Source organism: Citrus clementina, unplaced genomic scaffold, assembly GCF_000493195.1.
Source record: "Citrus clementina cultivar Clemenules unplaced genomic scaffold, Citrus_clementina_v1.0 scaffold_5, whole genome shotgun sequence".
NCBI classification, from domain to species: Eukaryota; Viridiplantae; Streptophyta; class Magnoliopsida; order Sapindales; family Rutaceae; genus Citrus; species Citrus x clementina.
The window spans coordinates 19,441,149-19,458,507 of NW_006262201.1; the positions used below are offsets into that span (position 1 = coordinate 19,441,149).

General features: G+C 36.3%; 1 protein-coding gene across 1 annotated transcript; it reads right to left on the reverse strand.

The window, feature by feature from the left end:
- Positions 1 to 12,133: 12,133 nt before the first annotated feature.
- On the reverse strand, positions 12,134 to 13,392 carry LOC18042924 (putative disease resistance protein RGA3). The gene is made up of 2 exons (XM_024183608.1): positions 13,206 to 13,392; positions 12,134 to 13,152 (listed from the first exon to the last, which is right to left on the reverse strand). Exons 1-2 carry the CDS (start codon positions 13,390 to 13,392, stop codon positions 12,134 to 12,136), a joined length of 1,206 nt encoding a protein of 401 aa, XP_024039376.1.
- Positions 13,393 to 17,359: the final 3,967 nt, after the last annotated feature.

The window sequence follows — 17,359 nt, forward strand, 5'->3', positions numbered from 1 at the left end:
TTTGTGTACTTTAGTTTATTACCCCGGTGAAGTGGCGGATAACGGTACTCCGTGACAATCAAGTCGGTTACTTTAGTTTCCCATAATAACTAATATTTTGAGGATAAGGTATGGACAAAAACGAGATTCTAGTGAAGCTTCACAAGTGATTCCCTTCACTTCCTCATAATGCCCTCCTTACGATCTATAAAGCTCGGTCCGAACGCATACGATTACTCATGAGGAATAACATACCTGTTGACATCTGTTGGTTAATTGAGGCTAAAGTACGATTGGCTGGTGAGTTACCTCCAAAATTTATTGCATACATGCCTGATTGTGGTAAAGGAAATTATGCAAGAAAACGACGAGCTCGAAGAATTTCTGTTGCTTGTCATAAGTGTGCCAGAATGAGTTGCAATAAAAATCCATGTTCTTTAGGAATAGTGTCTGATAATAGGGAAGATAAGATTCAATTCATTAGGGATGGCTTGAATAAGGAGTCATTGGATGATATCCTTTTGTCTCTTGAAACGCATCCCAGTGGGTATGTGCAAGAAGCGATTCTCCAGTTATGGCCATTATTCCAGAAAGAGCATGCACGATATAGTCTCGGAAATCTGAGTATAAACGACCTTGTTTGCCAGTTTATAAGAAAACTGGATGGGAAGCCCATCCTTGACCCATAGAGGGCGTTCAAGCCGTTTCTGGACGTAAAACCAAAGGAAAATGTGAGCTACAGTCGCAACTACCTGTAACTATCCTTTTACTTTACTGTTATTTTATTTCACTGTTATTTTATTGTTTGCATTATTGTCTTTAATAATTTTATTACTGTTTACTTTTTCCTTTTTACTATTTCCTTTTTGACTCGCGAGCCCTGTGCTTTACGCGTTATTTGACACTGACATGTTACCTCATACACAACTGTGACCCACTGTCACCAAGACTCTTAAATGTGATTTTTTTTTGTCAAGCACTCACAAATTATTTTTTGAGAAGTATCCCAATGGCAGCTACTCCAAATAGACAATTCAAGAACATTTGTGTGCTTTCTGGATTTAACTATGGCAAACATAAAGAGTTCGTTGAGGCAGCCATAGATCTTGGTCGAAGCATAGCAGCGAGAAAATTACACTTGGTGTATGGAGGAGGTAATCGAGGGTTATTAAAAATGGTCTCAGAAGCTGCTTTTGTCAGAGGAAGCCAAGTGTTAGGCATCATCCCAAGAGTCCTAAAACCTTTGGCCAGTTTATCTGACTCATCGACTGGAGAAGAGTTAGTCGTCTCAGGTATGCAGGAAAGAATAACTGAAATGCTTAATCATGCTGATGCTTTTATTTTCCTTCCAGGAGATCTTGCAACACTAGAGGCACTTATCACACTAGCATCTTGGGCACATCTGCACATTCACCAGAACCCCATCGGTTTGTTAAATGTCAATAACTTTTATGATGACTTTATCGCATTTCTTAACCATGCAATAAAAAACTACTTCATTCCTTCCCATGAGAAAAAACTTTTTATTTGTGCTCACACTGCTAATGAGCTATTTGATCTGTTACAAGCTTATAAACCGGAGCCGGACCCATGGACCTTTGTGTTGGAGCGTCCAAATAATGATGGTAATAGTAGCCGCAGTAAAAAGTACAAATTAGATTTAACTCTCCGCCTGTAAATATTTTCTTCTATGTTGCACCACCCAGGTGATGTCTTCTAAACTCTACTTCTTTCCTTTAAAACATTGAAGACAATGTTTCGTTCTGGTTGGGGGGAGGGAATAGTCGACAATTGTGGAATCTTGGTTAAGTTTTTACTGATTTTTTATTGTAGAAACTAACTGTTGCTAACGTTTTGTGTTGAAGATGGCTGAATATGGAGTGTAGTGACTCTAGAAATGCATCTTCATCATTTGAAAAAAAATAAAAAACAAAAAACAAAAAATAAAAAATAAAAAAATTCTTTTTCATTATTAAGTTTTGATATTCATTTTTCTTCTTCTTTTTAATTTCTCCTCTATAAATATACATTTTTGAGTCGAAGATGGCTGAATATGGAGTGTAGTGCCTCTAGAAACGCATCTTCTTAGTAATAAAAAAATAATAAAATAAAAAAACCATTTTATTTTTCTATCATTTTAAATGTAACTTTTCTAATTAGTTTTTCTGCATCATATTCACATTTCTACATGCATATTTTCCTTTCACGTTTAGAATAGGTTGGGGATAGAATGTTGTTTAAAATATATATATATATATATATTGTGATTTGTTTTAACATTGGAAGACATGATTAATTTCAAATTTTAGTATTTTTATTATCTTTGATCTTAAGTGATGTTACATTATGTTTGCTACTCTACATATTGATGTCGGAAACAAATATGAGTTGCTTGAAGGAATGAACATGTCATAATAAGTACCAAGTGAGTTTTTGAGCCTATCATTTTTCTTGGAGAGTAACCCTTTTGCTCATTTTTTATACAGCTTAGCAGTTTATTATTGTATACACGATCTCTAGATTTCTTTTGAGTTAACCCTTAAAAAAAATTGTAAAATTAAAAAACAAAAGAAGAAAAAAAATGTGTGTTCCTACATTTGGAGGCCCATCTAACTAGTAGATATGAAAGGTTATTTAGAGCCCTAAAAGACGATGGAAATGCCATTTTTGATCCGTTTGAGCCTTTCTATCCATCCCTTTTGTAAAATATCCATAGTTAATCATTTTGAGCATTTAAAAAAAAAAACCTTTTATTTGTTAAACTTATCATCTTGACCTACTCCGATTTGGAGTATTACCCGATATCTTACAAGTTCCATCACCTATTCATGTTTGAGAAAAATATAAATAATTATTTTATTCAATGAAGTTATGCCAAACAAAAGCAAAAAAAAAAAAATTGTTGTTTCAAAATAAATAAATAAAAAAGAAAAAAAATAACAATAATAGGTGAAATCCACCTAGCAACTTCCAAAAAAAAAAAAATTCTTCTGCATTTTTCTCAAACATACACTTTATTTTCCTTATTTCCCTTCTTTGTTAACCATGTCCCTAGCCTATGTTACGTCATAATAAAAGTCATTCTTGATTTTAGGGAACTATAGTCTGAAGTAGAAGCTAGTTATATGGGCTAAAAAGATGTAGTGATGCATAATTAAAAAAAAAGATAAATAAAGTGGGTTGACTAGCATTTTTGTTTGACTTGAGATCGTATTATTGCTAAGCTGAGGGCATATTTATTTCATCTTGGTGAGAGCATGTGATATCACTTCTTTATTATTTTCTCTCTTAATTATCATTCATTGGAGTGATTATTTTTATTGGTTTTAATTTCTTTGTGAGAGTGTCACTACTTCCAGTGAGATTTTGGGGTTTGACATGTCATTCTTGAAAGTAGCTATAACAAAGTCTACTGGGCTGATTCATGTGATGGTTGATGTGGGTGTGATGTTGCTTTAAACTGGAGATAATGCTTATACTTTTATTTGTTTGCTATCATTAATATGATTGAATAAACACGAGTGTTTCTAAAAAAAAAAAATTTGAATTTGAATTTTATTTTTGCTTCATTTGCTAGGGACTAGCAATAAGCTGGTTGAGGGGTGTGTTGAGTGTTAGAAAATGCATATTTATAAAGGAGAAAACCGTCATTTTACATTTCAAGTCTTACTAACAACTCTTACTTTTATGTATTTAACCTTCTTGTGATTTAATTACGTGTGTTTTATTTTAATTAAGTATTTTATGTATTTTAGGGGCATTATAGTCATTTCACAATAAAAGAGAGATCAGACGGCAAAACGGACATCACTTTTGAACTCAGGACGGTCGAAAACCTTAAGAGGAGAATAAAAAGAAAAATAGCACTGTTCACATATACGGTACTATTCAGGTGTACGGTACTGTCTACGTTATTGTTCACGACACTGTTCACATAGATAGATCAATGACGTGGCATTGACCGATGATGTGGCATTGACTGATGAGGTGTCACAATCCTGTTGGGCTAAAATTCTTATGTACTGTTGATGGTGACGTGGCAGTATATCAGTAGACGAAAAATCTCACGTACGGTACATGCATCACACAGGATTATTTTCAACCAAACCGCGTCACTGTTCAACCCGAGTCAAACCATGTTACTGTTCATCCACGTGGTCAAACCGTGTACTGTTGACTGATGACGTGGCGCAATCCTGAGTGTCCAAACTATTTTTAATCCGATGACCATGATTTACTTCATGTATCTATAAAAAGGGGGCCTCCCCCCCTAATTTGATAGCTCTGAATCCATTCTCCCCCCCTAATTTGATAGCTCTGAATCCATTTTTGGGATCAATTTTCTGTAATTCCTTTTCTATCTTGTATTTTCTATGTATTTTAATAAATTCTCATTTTGCCCGTAGTTCAATTATGAGTAGCTAATTTTCTTTCAAGCTTGGGTTGAAAGTGAAGTCTCAACATGTGTCATGGGCTTTATTTGGTAAATTTATTTTCTCTTCCCCTCTAGTTTTTGTGGATGTTTTGACTTCTCGTCGACAAATAATAATAACCCCCTTAGTTTCACCGGCTCCCTAATACAAGGTTATTATTATTTGGCACGGTAAGCCCTTATCACCATATTGATTAGAGCGTGGTTCATGAGGTGTGGATTCCCCCCTCATGATTTAATTGACATTAATAAGGATTATTTAGCCCATGATACATGTTGATACGGATCCAAATACCCAAGTACATCATTTCAATAGAATTCTCTTCAATTTATTCTCGCCATTTCAATTCCAATTTTAGAATTTATTCTCGCCATTTTAATTTAAGTTTTAGTAGATTCCAAATCATTTCTACCACAAATCCAATCACCCATTTACAAAATTAATTCTACACACAATTAAAATCCACCTCCTCGTGGGATCGACGCTCGTCACCATTGATCTATACTACAATAGATTCGTGCGCTTGCGAGTTCAACAAAATTTGCACAACATATGTTAGCTAAAGGATGATAAGCTGAAGGAGGAAAATTTGTTTTCACTGGTGGCCTTAGAAATTGCATTGTCTATCCTCTACCATAACTTCCAAAATTTGTAGTACCAGTAGGAAATCCTCTAGGATATAAATTATGAAACACACATCTTCCACCATTAAAACCTCTATTACCAGGACGACCATAATACCCATTTCCAAAAGTGCCTCTTCTAAAATTTCCTCTCATGTAAGAGTGATTAACATTCATTGAGCTATAATTTGCATTAAGCATGGTTTTGGCACCTTGATTCTGTTCAAGTCTAGCTTCATGTGTCAACAACAAAGCATAAGCATCATCATAACTCATCTTATTTGCAGTAATGATTGAGGCCAGATCTAGATAGCCAGGACCTAAACCATTCAAAATTCTAATCAACAGATCCATTTCAATAATTATATCAACAGCACAAGCAAGTTTGTTTACGAGTTGCTTCATTTTTTGCACAATACTCCTCAATATTCATTAAATATTTCTTTAAAATATTCATTTCATAACGAAGTTGCATGATCTTAGCTTTATATTTAACTCCAAATTGTTTTTCAATAGACCTCCACACATCAAAAGAAGTATCATAGCTAAGGACTACACTTAGAATACCTTCACTGCTGGTTGATAACAGCCAGCCAAGAAGTGTTTGATCCAATGCTCTCCAGTTGACGTAAGCTAGATTTTCAATGCTTTCCTAGATCCATCAGTTGTTGTATTAGGAAGATACTGATCTGGAATGATTTATGGCTCTGAAATGAATCTTTCAAGGCGATTTCCTTTGATTGAAGTTAAAACTTGTTTTTTCCAAAACAGAAAATTAGATCGATCTAGTTTCACAGTATCTATAAAAGTAAATGATGTTTGTGATGGTTGATTTGAGTTAATGATCGACTGATTTGAAGTCGTTGTACTTAAATTAGCCATTATGGCTCTGAGACCATGTAGAAAAATAGAGATAGGTTGTTTGGCTTAAAGGAAAATCTCAGAGAAAATGAAACAATGAAATTCCAGAAGATTCATTACTTGATTATTTGTTTACATGCTCATATTTATATATACAATACACGCACACGTGATTTCTACTTGTAACTAACAAACTTTCCATAATGAAATGTGAGCATGATAACAACATTTTAACCAACTTGGCTGAGCTTCTATATTTCACTAACGACCTTCTGCTGACGTGGCTTTATTGAGCTGCTTGAATAGTGAGCTACTTTGACAGTGTGGGATAAAGATTGCAGTATATAAAGATTAAGTATGAGGATGGAGATCTAAAGCCTCTAATAGTCTACATAATCCTGAACCATGCTCGGCAAAAATAGTCTACATAATTTTAAACCATGCTTAGAAGACCTCTAGGCTAATGCCAGTAGAATCCGGATAACTTGGTACCATATCAAATATCGTTAATTTTTCTAGCACGACTGAACTTGCAAATAGAACTAAGAACCTCATTGGGTAGCGCTGGTTTAGCTGCATTGCTGCCTTCCAACCACGAAAGGGTAAAGAATTTTCTGTTGCCGCTCCGTCGTAACTCAAAAGGCCATGGATTCCAAATTGGAGGCCGAAGCTGTTGTCCTTTATAGACAAAATCTTCCACTTCTGTGTGAATTGGAACAACACTACACATTTTCATGGCAGCGTCCCAAAAATTTTCAACCACGTAAACAATGTTGAAAGAAGCCTTTGTAAGTACTTGAAAACGCTTTGTTTTAAAAGTCTCCCGGGGCAAATAGGCCAGCCAAAGGTGATCAGACTCGAGGGTTGCGAAACTAAGGATGGCAACGCTGAATTTGGAATCATCTTCCTCTGCTTTTATTTTACATTGAATCTCCATGCAGAACATGTTTGTACAAGGGAGAGATAATACCGCACAAATAGAAAATCCTGAGAAATTATGATCCGATTTAAGACCAAAAGCTTGCATTGTTACTGAACCACCAATATTCCAATGACTGAACCACCTTGGAATTTCATTCCCAGGAAGAAAAAGATGAAATTGAGAAGAGCAATTAAGGAGTTCCTGTAATGTCAAATAACGACTGTTAGTAAGCTTGCATATATATAACAAGCACTGACATTATTAATGGATGAGCAAAGGAAAAGAAAATCACTTAAAAACTTCATTGTCATTCATTAGTCACAAGTCTTAATGAAATATGTTGTAATTTCTCTTTCTACGCTCTAACACTCTTTCAGAAGCTTGCTTACAAGTTCCATATTCCAATTCTTGTGGATATGAAATAAAGATTTAGCTAAGCATAATTTTAGAGAAGCCACTAATCCAGAATATATGTATATGCAAATTATCAATACTATCCAAAAACCAGACCATATTTTTTACTTTGTATTGGCCAGAGCCAAGTCAAGCCCTAAGCACTAAGCAACAAAGCAGTCATCCAACAACCACAATGTAAGACTAAATGGAAATAAAGTACTTTTGTTTCCTATTTCATTTTTGCGTGTAAGTTCTTCTCTTTAAGGGGAAAAAATTGGTAAATACTCAAAACCTTTAAAATCCAACATGTTAACATTTTGATGGACACTATGAATTCTTAGTGATGCCATTCGGGTTGACAAATGCTCTAGCAGCTTTTATAGACCTTATGAATATGGTATTTTGCCTGTACCTGGATCGATTTGTGATTGTATTCATTGATGATATCTTGGTGTATTCCCAAAGCGAGGAGGTGCATGCAGAGCATCTGTGGATTATTTTACAGACTTTGAGACAGAAGCAGTTGTTTGCCAAATTCAGCAAGTGCGAGTTCTGGTTGGCAGAGTAGTATTTTTGGGCCATGTGATATCAACTGAAGGCATTCATATCAATCCTCAAAAGATTGTAGCAGTTGTGAAATGGGAACGGCCTACAAATGTCACAGAGGTTCGGAGTTTCCTTGGATTAGCTAGCTACTATCGTAGATTTGTGGAGGGATTCTCCAAGATTGCTACTCCTCTGACACGATTAACCAGAAAGAATGCTAAGTTTCAGTGGGATGATGACTGTGAAAAGAGTTTTCAAGAACTTAAGACACGTTTGACCTCAGCACCAGTTCTTACACTTTCATCTGGTAATAAAGGATTTATGGTTTATAGCGATGCCTCTAGGCAGGGATTGGGTTGTGTGTTAATACAGCATGGGAAAGTGGTGGCTTATGCTTCTAGACAACTTAAGAAGCATGAATAAAACTACCCAACACATGATTTAGAGCTAGAAACAGTGGTGTTTGCACTCAAGATATGGAGGCATTACTTATATGGGGCAATGTGTTAGATTTTCACTGATCATAAGAGTCTCAAGTATTTATTTACTCAGAAAGAGCTAAATTTGAGACAGAGGAGATGGATCAAGCTGATTAAGGACTACGATTGCACTATTGATTATCATCCAGGCAAAGCAAATATGGTAGCTGATGCACTAAGTAAAAAGTCTTCTAGTTCTATAGCTCACTTGCGAGTGAAATACATGCCTCTGTTGATCGAGTTGAGATCTTTAGGAGTCGAGTTGAACGCCGAATTATGGAGCCTTAATAGCTAACTTTCGAGTTAGGCCGACTTTGATTGACAAAGTTCACCAAATGCAAGCTCAGGACCCATAGTTAATAAAGTTGAAAGAGGATGTGTAAAAAGGTTTACGAACCGATTTTACGATGAGAGGCGACGAAGTCTTAGTCATGGATAATAAACTTTGTGTACCTAATATTAAAGATCTGAAAGAAGAGATTATGGAAGAAGATCATTGTTCAGCATATGTGATGCATCCTGGTAGTACGAAGATGTACCGCACCCTGAGGGATCATTATTGGTGGCAAGGTACGAAGAGAGAAATAACAAAATTTGTTTCTCGATGTTTAGTTTGTCAGCAAATTAAGGCTGAACACCAGAAGCCTACAGGGTGCTCTCAGCCACTTCCTATTCCTGAGTGAAAGTGGGAGCACATCACCATAGATTTTGTAGCGGGACTTCCACGTACTCAGAAAGGACATGATAATATTTAGGTGGTGGTTGATCGACTTACAAAATCTGCTCATTTCTTACCATTCAAAACCACATATTCGATGGACAAGTTATGGAGTATTTATGTGTCTGAGATAGTTTGACCTCACGGAGTACCCGTGTCCATAGTTTCAGATAGAGATTCACGTTTTACTTCTAAGTTTTGGACCAGCTTGCAAAATGCTTTAGGCACCAAGTTGAACTTCAGTACAACTTTTCATCAACAAACTAATGGACAGTCAGAACGTACTATTCAAACTCTGGAGGATATGTTGCGAGCTTGTGTTATGGAGTTTAAAGGTAATTGGGACAATTATTTACCTCTAATGGAGTTTGCTTACAACAACAGCTATCAAGCTAGTATCGAGATGGCACCATAAGAGGCTTTGTACGGTAGAAAATACAGGACTCCAATATATTGGGATGAGGTTGGTGAGCATAGGTTATTCGGTCCAGAACTAGTTCAGGATACTAACGAGAAGATACAATTGATCTGGGATAGATTAATGGTGGCCCAAGATAGACAGAAGAGCTATGCAGACAAACGTAGACGGGAACTTGAGTTCGAAGTTGGTGATAGAGTTTTCATACGGATATCTCCTTCGAAAAGGGTGCTTTGATTTGAGAAACGTGGGAAGCTACGCCCACGTTACATTGGGCCATATAAGATCATCGAGCGCATCGATCCGTTAGCTTATCGATTAGCTTTACCACCCAAGTTATCCAGAATCCACGATGTGTTTCATGTCTCAATGCTCCGAAAGTATATATATGACCCGAGTCATGTATTATCGAAGCAACCAATTTAGTTGAAGGAAGATTTGACTTACGAAGAGGAACTAGTGGAGATACTAGAAGAGAAATACCAAGTTCTGCGTTCTAAGACCATTCCTCTAGTAAAAGTATGGTGGAGGAATCATACAAAGGAAGAGGCTACCTGGGTACGTAAATTTCGAGGACGAAATTTTTATAAGTGGGGAGGATTGTAACATATGTGAAAAAAATTAAATGAATAAATATGAGGCGGTTAAGAAATTAATAAAAATAAAAGAATAAGCTGGAAAATAGGGGAAACATATGCACGTGTGGAGAGTGAGAGAGAAGCTGTCAAACCTGACCCGCGAACGTGGCCCGACCATATCTCGTGATTCTGGCCACTACTCCGGTCAAGCAAGGTATCAATTGAAAGCCTGTGAGACGCTGGTCACACTTCAGCTGTCATCTTCGCCGAAAATCGACCAAAACACTGTTGTTTAAGGCTTGAAAAACTGCGGCCAAAACCCATCACCACCATCGTTGATTCTACCGAAATTTGACCACGCCACCACCTTAGTTTTGTTCCCCATGACTCCCTCTTCCATTTTCGACCATCCATAGTCATCGGGAGTCACTGTTTCATCACCGGCCAACTGTTGGAATTTCATGGCTGCCGAGCTAGATTTCGGCGTCGTTGCCGCGCGTGGGAGCTCACCGACGGCACTATTAAACTCAGCGTGATTGGAACTTTTAGACTTGAGCTTCCCGGCCAGCGTTGACTACTGATGTGTGGCAGACTTTCAGACTTCAAACTTGGTCAAGTGATGTGTGGCACCACTGTCAAGATACCATCCATCATCACCGTTGACCGACAAGGGCATTTCGGTAATTTCACACTATGAGGGCAATTTTGTAATTTCTGAGCCTGTGGATATTTTAGTAATTCCTGAAATTGAAAATTGGTTGTAATTACGATTCCGAGGATAATTCGGTGATTTACGGTTTCAGAGTATTTTAATGATTTACAGACTCGAGGATATTTTAGTAATTTTATCGACACGAGAGTTGTAAAGATAGATGTTCGTTTCGAGTTTATTGCATAAATTTAGCCCTAATTCTGATTTACAAAAAATATTATGTCGTTTCCTTGGTTTAGGAGGATCCGCAAGCAAGAACTGGTCCGCGGACGTGGATGATAACCAAGTTTGAACATCGTCACTTATTTTCATAGTTAATTATGATAGTAAAACATGTTTGCGAAATAAGTATTTTAAATATTCTGATTTATGCAACAACGCCGGAATCTAGCTCGGCAGCCGTGAAATTCCAACAATTGGCCGGCGGCGAAACAATAACTCCCAGTGACTATGGATGGTCGGAAATGGAAGAGGGAGTCATGGGGAACAAAATTGAGGTGGTGGCATGGTCAAATTCCAATAGAATCAACGACGGTGGTGATGGGTTTCAAGCCTTAAACGGCGGTGTTCCGATCGATTTTCGGCAAAGATGACAGCTGAAGTATGACCAGCGTCTCATATGCTTTCGATTGATACCTTGCTTGGCCGGAGTGGTGGCTAGAATCGCGAGATATGGTCGGGTCACGTTCACGGGTAGGGTTGGGTTTTCAGGTTGGGTTTGACAACTTCTCTCTCACTCTCTCACACGTGCATATGTTTCCCCTGTTTTCCAGCTTATTCTTTTATTTTCATTAACTTCTCATATTTATTCGTTTAATATTTTTCACATATGTTACAAGTTAAGGTACCGTAGATATCTCAAATCGCCAACTGAATTTGGTAGCTCAGGGATTTGATATCCACACAATGAAAATACCTTTAAACGATGAAGTTTTAGCAACCTTTGAAGAATGCTATAAGCCAAGTGTCCACCCCAACAATTTGACAACATTACGGGTAAAAAGGTTTGCAAATGTTCAGTATCATCGAAGTCCGCGAACCTTTTAATGCCATCATGACCTCCAGGAATGTATGATAGATGACGAAGTGATTTGGAAAACCTTTGTTGCTTGTTACCCTCCGGTGCATCCTCCATTCTAAGGTATCTGTTCCCAGCAGCCCATTGGGCAAGGTCGTTGACAAGGTCATGCATCACGAACCGTGATGTATCGTTGCTTGATTTTTGGAAAAGTGACCTTGAATGTAGCTCTTTGAAAAACATGTGACCTAAATCTTCCCTTTCCCTCCCATTATCTTCTTGATCCAAGAAACCCACGGCAATCCATAACAAAATTATTTCCTCCTCCTTAAATTCATAATCCTTTGGAAGCAACGAACAGTACGTAAAGCATTGTTTCAAACGAGGAGAAAGATAATAGTAGCTCACTTTGAGGGCTGGTAAAATATCACATCTTTCTTCTGGCAAATCCTATATCTTGCAATTAAGGACATCTTCCCAATCACGTTGGTCAGTTTTACCACGTAAGAGTCCACCAAGAGTTTTTGCAGCCAAGGGCAAACCATTGCATTTTATGACAATCTTCTTGCCAATTTCCTCAAGAGACTTATGCATATTGAAATCTCTTGTCCCCAAGGAGTGTTGAGTGAAAATATTCAAACAGTCTTCATCTGACAACTCTTTCAATGGATAAGCTGGAACAGTCCCCATGATTGCTACGACCGCTTGATTGCGAGTAGTGACAACAATCTTACTTCCCGGTGCTCCGGCTTCAAATGGACGGCTGAGATCAATCCAATCATTGTAATTCTCATTCCAAACGTCATCTAAAACAAGCAAAAATTTCTTTTGAGATAACTGCTTCTTTAGCTCCACTTGAAGCTTATCGAAGTGAAGACTATCCACATTCTGATCCGTACCAATGGAATTTAGGATAGATTTTGTTATCCTGGTGATATCAAAATCTTCAGAGACACAAGTCCATGCTTTGAGATCAAAATGGTCTTGCAATCGAGCATCATTGTAGACCAGCTGAGCAAGAGTGGTCTTTCCCAACCCGCCCATTCCTATAATAGGAAAAACCGAGAACAGATCATGAGATGTTGAATCATCCCTCAACAACAATTCAACTATCTCCTTCTTTTCGTTTTCCCTGCCATATTCCTTGGCTTCATTCACCAATGATGTGGTCTCTCGTCTCTGTCTGACTTTTCTAGACCTCCCTACTGAATTTTCTTTAAAATCTAGCAGGTCTTTCTGTGAAACAATATCTTGAAATCTGGCGTTGATCTCTTTGATTTTGGACATGATGGTGTAATCGAACTTAATCAAACGTGGAGTAAAAGTAGTGCAGCAAGTGGGAATGAGCTTCCGAAGTATACTTGTGCCTGTGCTGGAAATTGGTTGATCATCATTAGTAGCATCTCGTTCTCCATCTCCAAGCAGCAACTTCCTACGTAAAGCCTCAGTTTCAAATTCATCCAACAAATCTTCAACATTGTAAGCCAAATTCTGAAGTTCGCCAAGCCACAGCTTAGCAGACTGGTCAGTCCTTTGCCTTTCCTCAGCATCGTCAAGCACCCATTAATCTTCATCAGCATCTTCTTCCACTTCATCAGATCAGCCAGAATCTGCTCTTGGCGTGCAAAGAACCGAAGCCCCTCAGAAGCCAACTTATTGACAAGCAACTCAATGGAAGCAGATAGAACAGCGTCCCCGGTGATGGACATTTTTTTTTTTTTCGATTTTGTGGGAGGTTGAAGAAACCAAAGGATTTGTGGAAAATGAAACTGAAATTCTGGGGAAAATTGAAATGAACTACTACAGAGGAACAAATTTTGGTTTGTTAAGGTTCAATCGAAGCAATGCTAGGGTACTGTATCTTTTCTTTCTAATTCAAGGTGAAACTTGGATGCTGATGCCTTGTTATTCTCGAGTCAAAAAGTTGCACCATTATTTTAACTTCAAAGTTGTTAACTGTGAGGAAGAGCAAGTTGAGTTTAAAAAATTCGAAGCACCTAGTCCAAAATACAGGATTAATATTTTAAGAACAATACGGCCAATCGAGAATTTATTAAAAGGTTAATTAATTAATGAGGGAAGTGTTATGGCAAACATATTCCGCGTGATTTATGGCATTTCGATCTTCACAAAGACCACAATAAAAAATTACTTGAAATATGCACGCTTGCAGAAATGACAAATCTTAAGGCATTTGCAGGATCCACGCCCGACCAAACCCACATGGCCAAAGTAAAGGATTAATTTTTGAGAAATTATAATGAAATACAAGTGAAATGAACCTATATCTTCATTTGATTATTGGCTAAGTGTGATTTCCATGACGTTTTCAAAGATGAAATAGGATAAAGATAAAAAATGAAAATAAGTAATTTCAGTCGAAGCGAAAAATGAGCAAGCTTCGCACATGCATGCATGTGTCTGACTAAACTGATCAAGGTTTGGAGCAAGGATCAATGAAGGAAATATATGTTGGGGAAAAATTAGGTTTTTAAATTTTTATAAAACCTTTTGAAGATCGCTCTCATATAATATATAAGAATTTGTATTCTAAAAATCGTGCTTTGAAAATCCGAGTTGGCTTTTTCTGCTGAAGTGTTTTAGGCTCCTAGATCACGATCCGCCACCACCACTCCTGTTAGATCACGATCCGTCACCACCACGCTTGTTAGATCACGAACAGTCTCCAATGATCTTCCAGGTTATGACTCAGGTTCGATCTGCACTTGACGTGTGGGCGCCTTTATCACTACCAAAGCAACTAGCACGAGAAAATTTTTCTCTCAACAATAGAGAGAAAAATCTTTTTCTCTGATCTGTATAAAGTGGCTTCATCCTTTTTCTTTAGGAAAAATAAGCCTTTTATATCACCCTTTAGTGAAAACCCTAGGCTCCAAATAATGCTCTAAATAAAACTCACGTTATTTTCTTTTTCAATAGGGGACCCACCTTGTAAAATAACATAAGGCCCCTTATACAAAAGCTAATTAAATGGAGCCTCTCACTAAATGATATATTTAGGCTTTTGACCCAAATAGCTAGTTATCTTACTTATTAGTCCAGTAGTGGTGCAGTCAATTAAATGAGCTAACCCGGGGATCATTTGGGAACATACAATAGTGGCTACAATAATTAGGCCTGTAATTAAACTAGCCCAATTATTTAATTCCAAATCTACTCCACTAAAAGATTGGAACTGACTTCCATAATTGTATGCTCGAATAATAATTCGTCCCAAGCCACATTGATTTCTTTACTGCACAATCCTTTGTACCACATCGTTAATTAAATTGATATCTCAACTGTCCAATCAATTTAATAACATCTTATTCCTTGATCCTTACTGGTTTTCTCTAATGATCATTTTCAACATACTAAATATGTTGACACACTCTGGCCAGAGAATTCTATGATCAAGTGCCGAAAACTCATCAAGAGATGTGTTGTACAAATTCTATATTGTTAATCCATAACTCCAATACTCATAATTGCTCCCACCAAGATACCGGGTAATCTTGACCACAAGGCTGTGTCGTGCCCATTGGTAACTCAAATGGAATAACAATTACAATCATGAAATCATAATTAACTCAAGATTAAGATTACAGTAAAATCAACGCTTATGAGATTTAATAAGTCTGACAGTTATTACAAAGTTAATTAAATCTCATATGTGATCCTGTTCAATGTAGTCGTACTACATCAATAAATTCATACATGATTAAGACAAATCATTCAATGAATTTATTACAGTCTATACCTAAATAAAGTGCCCAACTTTATTTATCAACTGTGAACTAAATTTATTTAATCATAAGATAACTTGTATTTATGTCTTCTGTGAATCCACATGGTGATCACATAAATACATATAATATGATTAAATGGACTTTAATACAAATATAAATGCAATTAAGATATTTGAATAAAATACCTCATTTATTTTATTAATCAGAAAAATTATTTATTACAATTAAATAAACACATATGCTTTTAAAGAGCATATTATCCCAACAATATAAACTTACAAGTTCAAAAAATAAGCACCGAAATATTTGACAAGTTTGAGGTGTATGAAATATTGAGAAAATAGACAAATAATGAAGACGCTACAAGTTAAGCAGATCAAATAAACAGAGGAAGTAACTGACCAATTCTCTGTGCAATGCCCACAGGAACAGAGTAAATATGTCTACATGACTACATTAATCCTACTGCCACCGTACCATCACCAAGCAACATTACATTAACTGACCGATCCTACATGCATGTGTCTGACTAAACTGATCAAGGTTTGGAGCAAGGATCAATGAAGGAAATACAAACTTACAAGTTTAAAAAATAAGCACCGAAATATTTGACAAGTTTGAGGTTTATGAAATATTGAGAAAATAGACAAATAATGAAGACACTACAAGTTAAGCAGATCAAATAAACAGAGGAAGTAACTGACCAATTCTCTGTGCAATGCCCACAGGAACAGAGTAAATATGTCTACATGACTACATTAATCCTACTGCCACCGTACCATCACCAAGCAACATTACATTAACTGACCGATCCTACATGCATGTGTCTGACTAAACTGATCAAGGTTTGGAGCAAGGATCAATGAAGGAAATATAAACTTACAAGTTTAAAAAATAAGCACCGAAATATTCGACAAGTTTGAAGTTTATGCAATATTGAGAAAATAGACAAATAATGAAGACACTACAAGTTAAGCAGATCAAATAAACAGAGGAAGTAACTGACCAATTCTCTGTACAATGCCCACAGGAACAGAGTAAATATGTCTACATTAATCCTACTGCCACCGTACCATCACCAAGCAACATTACATTAACATTTCATCATCAATCAATTTTGATGATATTAGATTAAAAATACTGGTTTCGTATTTTTATGTAACTTCATATACATGATATAGTGGATTTGAGTTAGTTTAACATATAAAGAAAGAGTAATCGAGAATGATCGATGTGGCCTGTGATATGTAATGATAAACAACAAATATTAATCCTGTAATAATGAAATATGTATTTACTGGAAGATATTTGCCAATAAAATGATGCCATAAAAGTTTACTATTATTTGCAAGAAAATAGTTTGACGATTAAAGGATAAAAGATATATATTCAAAGCTTTGAGTTTCTTTTAGAGTAATGATATAGCCACAAACTCTTGTACAAATTTATTTTATACAAACTGATGTGGTATGATAAGATTGGTTGAATTAAATATCACTTGGCCCACATGATTTGTTTTTATTAATTTATATTTTCATTCAACCAATGAATTAATATCACGTCAGTTTGTACAAAATAAGTTTGTACAAGAATTTGTGGCTGTATCATTACTCTTTATTTTATCACTTCGCTAACCATTTTGTAAATGCATATTAATTAGAAGTTCAATTAATTCTGACCAAAGACTCTAGAGAATGTTGAAAAAATATTTAATTTTTGTATACGAAAAAAGATTTAATTTTTGGGATGAAATAAGTCAAAATGAATTACAAGAACAACAATAAGACAAAAGCCAAAAATACATAATCTAAATTCAGTTTAGAATTAAGTAATAATTAATTTATACAGTAAAAGAGTCTTATGGGAAAATAGGAATTTTTTAAAAGAGATTGGCTAAGGAAAATTTTCAATTTGGTTTAGTTTGTGA